Raw genomic sequence first — 13528 nt, 5'->3', positions numbered from 1 at the left:
TCGTCGAGTTTCAATTCGGGTATGACCTATCACTGACATATTCTTAGTATCCTGACTTAAAATTGATTTGGAAATCCAAATTGTTGTTTAATAGTTTTGATAAAAAATGTATAATATATACATCAAGTAGAAGAAAAAGTTATATATCAAAATAGTTACAATAAACTTAAATGTGTATAACAAAGTTGTAAAGCTATTTGGCGCAGTTACCAACTATTTTATTGGAACGTTTATCAGAAATAGGTTGTGTCAAGTTTCAAACTATTCGACGAAGGATAAATTTAATAGAATTTATTTACACTGATTTGTGCACGTATGTATTCTATAATACATTATTAAATATTCGTAAATTGAAATTGATTTATGAAGATATGGTATTCATAATAATTTTACACATAATTCAATTTATAACAGGGAAATTGACTGAACTTTCAATGTCCTATACGAAATTCCAAATACATATTGCCGTATACATAAAATTCAATAAAATTTGATTTAATTTAATTTTGTATGTTACATTCATCACCAAATTACAAATTTAATTAAATAAATTATAATTAATAATAGTTTACATTAAATGTTATGAACATCTGGCGCATGCACCACAATTACAATAGAATTTATATATTTTAAACTAATGCATTGTAAGAAAAGGAGTATGTAAATGTATAAACTTTATTATCTAAATTTTTTGCTATCAAATTTGTGATTATATTCGCGTCTTTTCAGCGACATCTGAAATCGCACCAGCTAACTAAATAACGCAGGCGCAAAGTTCAAATCGATGTCTCGGAAACTTTAGGCTTTCAGTTTGTTTGAAAACTCGTCCTGGTTCACACGACGCGTTTTCCTGCTACCTAGATGTCGTGCTGCTAAACGTACGAGTGTCCTCAACTGTGTTTACTAATACAATCTTTAACAACAACCAACAAAAATGGTCTGTAATATTATAATTTTTTCATTGAATTATTAAGTTTTCCTCAATTAATTTTCAGTATGGTTTTGTAAATTATGCTTTGGAGTTGTTGGTTTTGAAAACTTTCGGGCCGGAAACGTGGGAAACAATAAAGTAAGCATTTCACCATATAAAACTTTACTAGAAATTATTGTTGTAAAAGGAGAAAATAAACCAGTTATATTTAGTTAAGAATACGTGTTTATTTTTACATACTTAACATTCATTATTCACTATTACAATAGATAATACATTCTATTTATACCTATTAACAATTTAGATGTTTATGTTCGTCTTGTTGCATTTAAATTTTTCATAAAAGAACGGAAAATTGCTGCATTTATTTTCAAATGTTTGATTTCAAAATTTCTTTATTGTCATATTTTTAGAAAAAAGGCCGATGTTCAGATGGAAGGTCAGTTTTTGGTGAGACAAATCTATGATGATGAGATAACGTACAATTTGATTTTTGCTGCAGTCGATATTTTAAGTACGTGGATAGATACACGAATGTTGCGAATTCTAAATAATTTTAATTTTTAGAAATACCGGCAAATGATATTTTGGAGCTCTTTGGAAAAATGTTCTTTGAGTTTTGCCAAGATTCTGGATACGATAAGATCCTGCAAGTTTTGGGAGCTACACCAAGGGATTTTCTTCAGGTGAGTTAAATGTTAAAACACATGTACACATTTTATTAATTATTATGATAATTAATGTAATAATAGTTAATGTAAGAATTTTAACAGTAAATATCAATTTCATACAATCAATTAATAATAATTATGTTAATTAATATACTTAACAAGTGCCTCTTTGTGCTTAATCACAACAGCGCCCCCGACGAACTAACAATTCAAAACATTCACTAATATGCAGATTTCTATAACCAGAACCTTGATGCGCTCCATGACCACTTGGGGACGCTGTACCCAGGAATGCGAGCTCCGTCTTTCCGATGCACCGAGAGGCCGGAAGATGGCGCTCTAATACTGCATTATTATTCTGACAGGCCCGGACTGGAATACATTGTTATCGGAATCGTCAAAGTATACATTTTTTAATTTATGAATAATAATGACTTATAAACTTGTTTTTTTAGACTGTTGCCAGCAAATTGCACAATACGGAAGTGGACGTTCAAATTATCAGGACCAAAGAAGATTGCGACCATATTCAGTTTTTGATCACCGAAACCAATGCACCAGAAAAGATACATCTCCCAGACATTGATGAAATTGAAACCTTGTCTTTAGGTAATTTAAATCATAAATAGGAATTTATAAAATGTATTGTTTAATAGTTTCTCGGAAAGAAGTAACAGTTCAACTTAAGAGAATAATGGAATTTATTCAGAACAAGTGTTTAACTGGTTTTGATTTCAGTTCTCATCTAAAAAGAAAGAAAAAGTCAATTTATCTTAGAATATTGCGTGACTAATAAAGTCTGGTATCTATGTAAACTGCAAATAATTAACTGTACCATTGTTAATATTGGCAAATCATTATAACTGATCCACTTTCCACCGCAGAAGATTTCTGTTTCATTATCTCTCAAAATAAACTAAATTGTTTCCAGTAAATTATAAATATGATTCGTTACTTTCTAATACGATCGGTTTAACATTAAAAAATGTTGTAAATTATTATTAAAACAAGAATTAGTGCATTACATAAAATAATTTAGGGTCTAATATCCTTATACTCAGTATTAATTTAAGATAATTATCGTAAAATCTGCGAAAACAAACCCACAATTTCCTCCGATCGTAATACATGTTATTAATCTGTGTATTTAATTGCATAAAATGTAAATTTTCCTCACGCATTATTTCCTGGGTGAAATTTTTGATTTTATACAAAATGAACAGTTTGCTTTCTATTGTGTTATAAATATTACACATTTTATTATTATTTATAGTGGAAACTGTATTATTTGGATCACCGGTCAGATTTGTGTAACAGATAATTAAATTCTGTTCAATTGACCTGATATGTTAAAAATTGTGGAAACGAACTGATTAAAAAAATTACTCAATAATTAGTTTAAGATAATTTCGACTGATAGTGGTTGAAAAGTGGAATTTTCAATTTCACAGATATGTAATTAATAATGAATTTGATGCTTAATTAAATCAACTAATGGAAATGTTCTGAAATAGGTTTATTTCTTTTTTTGTTGAGATTTCTTATTTAATTGCGAAATAACTAGGGGTTATTATAACTATCGATAGATTTTTATAAAATATTTAATGTGTTAGTTTCTAATAATGCAATTTGAGTGAGGTGTGAATTTAAAATAGTAATTAAAATTTTGTAATATAACATTTAGTAAATAATTATTTATAACAAATGTAATTTTATCAATTTTAATTGGGAAGTAAATAACTTTTTTATGATGCACACGTATATTGTTTATTATTTTAATTATAACGCAAATATATGTTTATATGCAAAATAGTTAAACATTAATATAACATTAAACAAAGAATTCAACAAATATATTGTTACAGTTTTCCAATCACATTTTTTCACCTATAAATCATTAGTTGAAAACTAATTAAGTTCTAATTGAGGTATTATAATCAATATACTCAACAGTTTATTACACATAATAACCCCTAAAGGAATTCGTATAATTAAATTTAATGGATCGTTAAATAAAAGTTATTCAATAACTGAAAATGTACTCAGTCATTATATTTTTTATCATCTCAATGCCTAACCTAATTAACCAGACAATCAGTTCACAATAATAAAATCTCATGGCTACTGATACAATATTCCGCATAAATTATTGTATTGATTATTATAATTTATGTTAATTTATTAAATTTTTTGTTGCAGAACCGAAAGTATCACCGGCAACTTTTTGCAGAATATTCCCATTTCATATCATGTTCGATAGAGAAATGAAGATCGTACAAACTGGTTCCACTTTGAGAAGGGTTTTTCCTATTGTTAAATCGCCGAATTGTAAGATCACGGATATTTTGGATGCGGTAAGGAATGTTTCTACAGTTTCATAAGATTTCAATTTAATAAAACCAATATTTATAACAGTAAGCAACTCGCAATTAATTATAATTATATCGATAAAAACAAACTGGGCACGACCAGCTTCACAGATGGTGCCCGTTTAAATAACTAGTTACGGTACAGGTGACAAAACTTGCAGTGTTCTAATTATAAAATATTAAATAACGTCTTTGTTTTTAGAAGCATATGCATATCTATAATAGAGATGCTGAAGCAACGGAATTTCTCGCATTGTTCTCGGATTCATTTTTATTTGCGTTTAAGGTTTGACAAAACAATAAATGTTTAACGATAAACACATCAATTAACCTTTTGTGCAACTCCCTCAACTTGTTTTACATCTCTGTAAAACACATTTACTAAATTTGAATTTAATAACCAAACAATTTTCCACAGTTTTCAAGGTTTTAAAAAACGTCTTGTTGATATTTTATGTTAGGAATGCTCCCGTTACTCATGTAACCTTAGTATTTGAACTCGACACCAGACAACACCCACAACTGTGTTTATGTTGTAGTAAATTAACTAAATACTAATTTAAGAAACCATGCCATCAATGAATAATCCTTACAGCATCCTGCTTTCGTAAATTCTAAGTAACTAATGAATAACGCTTCTTTTTTCTTTTCACCCGTTTAACGAACAAACGAAAAATTACCATCCTCGTTTTGTGTACAGGAAATTGCCCAAATGAGTCACAAAATATCTTTTGAACCGATGGGATGTTCGAACACACCTATAGATGCGAAAACTTTCACTCGTTTTGTACGGCCGACAGTTTTATATTTAATTTGTCGGCTTGTTTGTTCATTTCGACCTCAAAAGATGAATACAAGTCATAAATTGGAATAAAACAAACCACCCATCTGGATTTTATTACCTATTTTTTATTTGTGGCAAAATATTTTTTGTATCTGTGGGTTAATAACCTGGATTAGAAAATGGAATAAAATTACGGCGTGCAACGACGTTAAATGTTTGCATGCATCTGTGTTTTCTTCAGGGAAAGTGTCAATATTCAAATGTACGTGCTAAGTTTACTAATAAGTGTCTTTTTTATCCTCCTCAAACAAAATACTTCACACTTTGTTGCAAAAATTAAATAAATATTTGCCTTAAATTACTTAAAAAAAAAATAAAAAATGTCATTCTTGAGAACTAATAAAAATTTGGATTGTCTCCATCAGAAATGGGCCATTCTTTAAGAGTATTGTTAATAAAATTAAGCCTTAAACGCAGAAAATATCTCTCATTTAATTAATAAACTGTAGTTCATCTAAAATATTTATTATTTATAACTTAATCTGAGTCTAAAACAATTTTTGTGGCACACGTACACTTTTTTGAGTCTAAACTAAAATTGAAGTATAAATAAAAAAATCAGTCGTCTCCATCAGAAAGGGTCTATCTTTTAAATGTATTGTTAGTCAAATTAAGCCTTAAACCCAGAATGTATGTCTCATTTAATTAATGAACTATGGTTCATCTAAAATATTTTTTTATTTATAACTTAAAGTGTGACTAAAACAATTTTTGAGGCATACCTACACTTTTTTATCATAAACTAAAATCGAAAGACAAATAAAAAATTGGGTTGTCTCCATCAGAAATAGGCCATCCTTTAAGTGTATTGTTAGAAAAATTAAGTCTTAAACCCAGAAAATATCTCTCATTTAATTAATAAACTGGCTCATTTAAAATATTTATGATTTATAACTTAAACTGTGACTAAAACAATTTTTGTGGCATGCCTACACTTTTTTTATCATAAACTAAAATCAAAATACAAATAAAAAATTCAGATATCACCATCAGAAAGGATCCATCTTTTAAATGTATTATTAGTCAAATTAAGAAACCCAGAAAGTATCTGGGTATTATTTAATTAATAAACTACTGTTCATCTAAAATATTTTTTATTTACAAATTGGGTTACCTCCATCAAAAGTGGACCATCATGTTAAAGTATTTTTAATAAAATTGAGCCTCATGTGAGAACTGTAGAATCCACCGAAATCTGATCAGATCAAATAAATTAACAGATTATAGTTGTCAAGAACATTCCGTTATGTTCACTAATAAATTATGTACAGAACGTTGCACAATTATAACTGTTTGTCAAAAAAAAAATATATGAACGTAGCCCAAAGTATGTATACTAGGTAGTTCGTGTTACACCTTGTCAAAGATAACTCTGAGAATCGCGTAGGCGTATTTAATACAGCATCACGGTCTCGTTAACAAAACTGACAAATAGAAGGCGCATTGTAAGGAGATCGCTTAGAACAACCAGATGACAGTACAGTTTCAGCTACTTCAGAATCACGTCATGTACTACAATAAATAACCGATGCGAGATTGATTTATAGGCCGTAATTAATTCCAACAATCGGACTGGGTTATGATTTATAAATACTGTTTTCCAGTCGCATTGTTCCATGCCAAACAATGATGATCGAGGAAAATATTGTTTCTTACAGATCCGTCCGCATTTGGAGTTGACGTTCGAGAACATCTTGTCCCACATCAATACGATCTACGTACTTAGAACGAGATCTGGTGTCATGAAAGTCAGCGCGTCTGAAGAGTATCGCTTCTTGAGATTGAAAGGGCAAATGCTGTACGTTCCGGAAACCGATCTGGTAATCTTCCTCTGTTATCCGAGTGTGATGAATCTCGACGATCTCACAAGGTAAATTAATTAAGGCTCGTCAACCTACCGATGTATCGTGCTTACAATTACGAATACCAAATATGTTTAATTGAATTTCGGATGATAAAATTACGTTCGACCTTTCCTGGCGTGTCGTACACAAAAGGATCAAACGTGCCTCACATTCCAACGTTCTAACATCTTTTGCAATAGATATAACGATTACCCAACGAGCTATTGCTCAAACCGCTAACTTGTAGATTTGATTATTTATTATGTAATGTGAAAAGGCGTTTTTTAAATTTTGCGACTTTTCATTACTCGCTTGATTTCTATTGAGGGACAAGGACGGATATGGCAATAACGGCGTTTTTTATTTCGGAATTAATAGGCGACAACTCCATTCGATAAATATTAACACAAGGATGTCCACAAACACTATTATTCAAAGATCCGGTTCTCTACTTAAATTACTTTAATTATACTTTATTAATTGTTTAATTATACGTGATTTATTCATTGAATATTTAAATTTTGCAATTCCAATTGTCAACATCTTAATGGGAACTCATAAATTTCTAGTTTAATATAAAAATACCACCACTAAATTTCAGATCAATTATAACGATCTGTCTGCACTTCTTGCTCCGCTTCTGTTTAACCACTTCCGCATAAAATTTATTCAATTGCAATGAAAGCGTTAAACCTGAACATACCATTTGAACAATTTGTTAATAATAAATTAGAAATGGACGCATTTGAACTATTAACATAAATTATCATCGGTAATTTTGTGAAAAGTATTTAACACACATAATAACACGAATTAGATCTCAATTAATACAGCAATATTAATTTTTTAAAAAGCACTTTTGTAACAAAACCGTATTTTATGTATTACTGATGCTTTACAAATGCCACGAAATATCCTTGTAATAATATGTAATTTAAATACTATTATCTACTTGATATTACATTTTTTAATTGACCTTTATGCATAAGATCAAGGCATAAATATAATTAGGATTTTGGGCAATAAAATAAATACTAATTATCAAACAATTACACTCAAAAATACACTTAATTAAACATTAATTTCTTAATTTTAATATTTTAGACGTGGATTCTACATAAGTGACATTCCGCTTCACGATGCCACCAGAGATTTGGTCCTGATGTCCGAACAGTTCGAAGCCGACTATAAGCTCACCAGGAATCTAGAAATCCTGACGGATAAATTGCAGCAAACCTACCGTGAATTGGAGACGGAAAAGAAGAAGACTGACGGGTGATTTTTTTTCAGTCAATTAATTTGGCAAGGTTTGCCAATCGCGGATTCACATTTGCAAATATCAAGGCTGATAATTCTTGTCTCTGTGATATAATTAAATGGTTGGATTTTACGTTATTTATTCACATACATTTTTCTCCCATTGAGATAGAGTAATAAACATAAAAACGATGGTGAGAAACTTACACAAGATTTTTTGAAGCTGTTTATTATTCAAATGTGGTACCATATGTGTATGGGACCTAATAAAATTTTGAAATATTAAATAACATTATAATATTTTACATAACCTGGGCTGAATTTCTCTATCAATTGCCGGTGTGTGATTAATAATAGAGCCACACCCAACAATAATATTATACACCTGCAGTATTGGTTATATTTTTACTTTCTAGCCATTATCTTCCCGGATAAACAAATTAATGCAACCAGAAAATTAATTTTAGCCACATAATTGCACGCTGCATTTAGTTGTTAATTTATCAAATTAGCAAGGCATTTAATTAAAGAATTTGCATGATTTTTCAGGCGAACAAACTAATTTAAATTGAAGATTTTTAATAATTCCTACACGATCGAAATGTATAATTATCTATTTGAGAAATTCGATTTTGCAATCATTACAACAGGTTAATTTGCCTCAATCAGTTTGATTTATTTAGTTTTATTTGTTTCGCCACTGATTTGATTTACTGTTATTGCTTTGAAACAATTTGCAATAATTTCTATTTTTAATAATAATGTATATTTATGAAAACTTATTCCGTCAGTTATAAGTTTAGATAGAATACAGTTGAGAGCTAAACAAATTTATACCGTTCAATTCTTTTTATAAATATGACCTGAAGTAATAACATTCACATTAGAATGTAATTTTTGCACTTTGTCATTCATGAATCGGTTCTGTTTTATTTGTACTTTCATTTTAGAAAATACGAGTGCTTAAACTCGTTACCCAACTTTATATAGCACTTTTTTCACTTATGTATTAATTTGTTACACGTGCTAAAATATTATGTAACTTCTTATTGTGTTATAGATTGTTGTATTCGGTTTTGCCATTAACTGTGGCCAGTGAATTAAGGCACAATCGTCCGGTTCCACCGAAAAAATTCGACTTTGTGACCTTATTGTTCTCTGGAATCGTTGGATTCTCCGAATATTGCGCAGCTCATACTGACTCAAATGGAGCGATGAAGATTGTCAAGATGTTGAACGAGCTGTACACCAAGTTTGACACTTTGACCGACTACTCTGTTAATCCAGATATTTATAAAGTAGATTTGTTTTTGATTTATTAAATTTTTTATTCAATGTATATGTTAATTTTAGGTGGAGACGGTGGGTGATAAGTATATGGCTGTGAGTGGAATTCCGGAACCTTGTGTGGCTCATGCAAAGAACATTGCTCGTCTGGCTTTAGACATGATGGATCTGGGAAAGACTATTATAGTTGATGGAGACCCAGTGGTATAAAACATGTTTCCTTTTATTCATTTACTTTAACAACGAATACAATATACAAAAAATTATGAATACCAATAATTATTGTCGTAATAGTAAAAGTACAAACACACAACTCACAACCGCATCTTCACATATCGAAAGTTACAGTTAGCTAAATATAAAATCATCAATTTTCATCCAAGTAAAACGATATTTTTATTTAGTTTCGACGAAGAATTTGTATGACTCCATTATGGTGCATCTCTGTTTGCCATATGTCAGTATAGTGGTACCGGTAATTTGCACGGCCGTTTGAATTATTTATTATATTCAACATCGACACTAGAAAATGACAATGTTACTTGTCAATTGTTAGAGTTATTTTTGTCTGGGTAATGATATGTGGAATTAATTTTAGCATAGGTAATTCTCAGGCAATTGACGTCACTGTGCTTATGTGATTATTAATTATTTCGGTTGTATCAGAAGTCTATCAATATGAATTTCCTTATTTAAAAGTTGTTAAACAAATATAAAAATATAATCACAAGAATTCTTTGTGAACAAACTTGAAGGAAGAATAAAACATGTTATCTTAGTAATAGGTTTAGTCATTCTAAGTAATTTAAAAAAGTTAAAGGCAAAAATTAATATTTTTTGAATAATTGCAGAAGTAATTTTTTATATGATTTCATTCCCCTCGATTAGATTTACAGTTTCACGTTACTCTTGACCGGAAACAGTCGTCGCCTTCCAACAATCCTTTCGAATGACCAACAATATTTCATTGTTGGCACTCTCCTTTACATCGCACAAGAAAAAATTCTATTGTCGTAACGTTGTTTGTTTTGTTGTTGCGGTTCGGGTGGGTCATACTTTTAAATATACAAATTACGTTATGGTTAAAACCAAATAGACTGTTTCAATAGATTGATTGTAGAAATTACGACTGAAATATCGTAGTAAAAGGCAACGACTTTCATTGCTATTTTTATTATTATAAACACGTCTCGTCTTCGATTGTATGAAAATTTAACAATTGTTAATTCATCTGATAATTTAATTTTAAATTAGAAAATATTTTTTTCATGCTGCTCTGTGACGCAAGTTTTACAAGGTTTTTTTTTATATAGTTGTTTTTTGTTTTTTCAGAGGATTACAATCGGCATTCATTCGGGAGAAGTGGTAACTGGAGTAATCGGACAAAGAATGCCTCGTTATTGTCTTTATGGAAACACTGTTAATCTAACAAGTCGAACAGAAACAACAGGACAACCTGGAAAGATCAACGTTTCAGGAGATGCTTACAAGTAAGTAGCGGCCTTCATAGTGGTGCGAATCGATAATATTAATAATAATTTGCGCCAAATTAATTTTAACAGTTCAACGAACCTTTACATTCACTTTTAAGCATTGTGATTTTTGCCAAGTTTAAATTAACCTTGTTTTAAGCTGTGTGAATTATAAAAACGGAAAGTCATTAGCAGAACTAAAATAAACAGTTAATCTTTATTTCTAAAACATGATGACTAATGCAGAACCTTTATAAAAATACAAATTATCACAGTTCAATTAATAAGTAGCTTGTTTAGTCAAACAGGAACTGTCACTGAGTAAAAAAAATAAAACCACTGTGAACTTTCAATTTCAAGCTAGAAACAAGTTAAACATTGTATGGCAAATTAATTATCACAGCATTCCTAATTTTCCACCTAACTGTAACTAATTGTTCTTCAATCATTTGCTTTAACTCATTAAACACTCCGGCAACCAATTTACCGGACACTCATTAATGCCCCAACAAAAACACGATAATTATGGTGCTTGCATTGTATCATATTAGGACAACATCTGTTAGTTGGAACTAGAAAGGTGTATATCGTCTAGTTTTGCACCATCAATCAGTTTCGGACGTTCTAATATTTCTGCCATTCAGGAAGACGTGAAAGATTTGTTTACTGTTATTAGATGGTATGTAATTGATGTGTGGATTATGTAATGATATGGGAAGATGTTTTGGAATTGGAATCATATTTAACTGTGGTTTATTAAACTTTGGTCAATGGGATAATTAACAAATTTAATACTAACATTACAAATATTGAGAAATAATCGATCTCAAAGCACATCATGATTGTACAACCGGCACTAATGAAGACATTTATTGCTGAAATTGTATGTAGTTGCTACATCTATTAATCATCCATAATATCTAAATATCTCTGCAATTTGGCGGGAACTGGCAAATTCTGTATTCCTGCAGGAAGCTGAAAGTTTTCCAAAAGACGTTCCCTAATTACACATCTCGTTAGATGTTTTAGCTCAGGGGGAGTGATGCCACATCTAGTAACAGGCAAAATACCATCATCCACCAACTCCAGATAATTCTTAACCACGTAATCTTGAGTAGTTTCATCTTCTAACTTGTTCATTTCAATTTTCGGCGTAGCCCTCAGCAACAACTGAAGACAACTCACCAAATTGTATGGGTAAACTCTGTTAAACTCCCCAAGTCGTTTCATGATGTATTCTACTGCAGTTCCATCGTCATAGCCGTTATAAACAGTCGCACCGAACCTTAAAAATATTAGTAATTTATCGGGTAATCCCAACTGCGTAACAATTTTTAAGGGGGATGATTTCCCACAGTTTTCTATGGGAACATCCACCAGTCGAAAGTAAACTCCAGCACCACTATAGTTAAGAACCAAAGAACACTTATTAGCTCTGTCCAAAAAGTACACAAGAGCTCTGATGTTCTCTTCCTGATTGTCGAAATCGCTCTTCCAACCAGCGATGTAATGGGGGGCGTTGTTGCCGAAAATCGCCCCCACGAACATCCTTTCGAAAGTGTTCTCGCACGAGAAGATGCTCGTGAGCAATTTGTGGAGAGTTTCCAAATTTTCTAATTGCCAAAGGTACGATAATTTCATTGCCACGTACAGAATGTTGTGGTATTTACCCATCAGGCACACTTTACCGTTGCAGGATTTCGTTCGCTCGTGGTACTTAATCAAATATGACACTGCTTCGTTTACCGTTACATCGGGGGGATTTCCTTTATCTGAAAATACTTCATGTTCGGTTCAGTGTAAATATTAAATTTGTTTTACCTCTTAATGCCTCGATTAGGGTGCTGATGTAGTCCACCATTTCGTACCGTTTTCTTCTGTCGTGGAGGCTGTTTCGGGGAAGACTGTTGAATTGATCTAAATAACATTTTAAGAAATGCTCCATAGTGACACTTCAGTGACATGCAACTTCAGTGAAATTAATGATCAACCCTCAGTTTTAACTAGTTGTAATAGCATTAAGTTTTTGAAAGGTTTCAGTGTAACTAATACTTTTATAATTACTCAGGGTGTTTTTGTGACACAAATATACAGAATGCTTTGTTTTTAAGGGTTTTGATGCAGGAAGACAACAAGGATCCTAATTTTGCTTTCGAATATAGAGGACCCATAACCATGAAAGGAAAATCTGAACCAATGGATGTTTGGTTTTTGACCAGGGCTAATCATAATTAATAAATATTTAATTCAATAGGATATATATTGTGTTACCAAAAAAAGTGTATATTAGAGATTCTATTATTCGATGTTCTAATTTAAATATATATTTATGTATTACTTCATTCCAATATATATGCTATTTGTTCAACTGTGTTTTTTTTATTAAAAACTGCTTATTTATACAAAAGTTAAAGGGATATCAACCCAATTATTATTTATTATCCAAGTAATATTCAAAGTTTCTACAAGTACAGTTAAATTAAATGGCCACATCGCGAAAAGGATCTTTCAGAGCATGCAAATTGCAATTTTCCCGTTTATTATAAGTTTTTATTTACGATATTGTATATTTCTTGTTATACTTTAACAACAACATTTAACTTTTGATGGTCTGATTAGCACACGTCTAATGTTCAATATTTTCGACTCCTTGATTTTATGATAGCACCCAGCATCATAAATTTTGTAATAAAAATGCGAACGAGTGGGAATGTCATGTTTAAAATATAAGTTAGACGAATCTCACATCATTTCATCTTATACAAATTCTCGTTTTCCTGTTTGAAACCTATTGAAATTCGTTCTCAGAAGTGCATTTTGTGTCGCACGTTTAAAGTAAAATGTCTGCATTCT

The 13528-nt window shown here is 30.8% G+C and overlaps 2 protein-coding genes across 2 annotated transcripts; one reads left to right on the top strand and one right to left on the bottom strand.

The window, feature by feature from the left end:
• Positions 1-825: 825 nt before the first annotated feature.
• LOC109598157 (guanylate cyclase soluble subunit beta-1) lies at positions 826-13043 on the top strand. The gene is made up of 13 exons (XM_020013999.2): positions 826-937; positions 996-1069; positions 1345-1445; positions 1499-1617; positions 1849-2004; positions 2058-2211; positions 3802-3956; positions 6474-6685; positions 7764-7934; positions 8977-9214; positions 9270-9407; positions 10536-10693; positions 12787-13043. Exons 1-13 carry the CDS (start codon positions 935-937, stop codon positions 12908-12910), a joined length of 1803 nt encoding a protein of 600 aa, XP_019869558.1. The 5' UTR covers positions 826-934; the 3' UTR covers positions 12911-13043.
• On the bottom strand, positions 11412-12767 carry LOC109598158 (uncharacterized). The gene is made up of 2 exons (XM_020014000.2): positions 12497-12767; positions 11412-12447 (listed from the first exon to the last, which is right to left on the bottom strand). The coding sequence occupies exons 1-2, from the start codon at positions 12618-12620 to the stop codon at positions 11579-11581; spliced, it is 993 nt and encodes a 330-aa protein (XP_019869559.1). The 5' UTR covers positions 12621-12767; the 3' UTR covers positions 11412-11578.
• Positions 13044-13528: the final 485 nt, after the last annotated feature.

This window comes from Aethina tumida, chromosome 7 (assembly GCF_024364675.1).
Source record: "Aethina tumida isolate Nest 87 chromosome 7, icAetTumi1.1, whole genome shotgun sequence".
Lineage (NCBI taxonomy): Eukaryota > Metazoa > Arthropoda > Insecta > Coleoptera > Nitidulidae > Aethina > Aethina tumida.
Note: the sequence above shows the minus strand (reverse complement) of the source record. Positions and strands in the feature narration are given on the sequence as shown.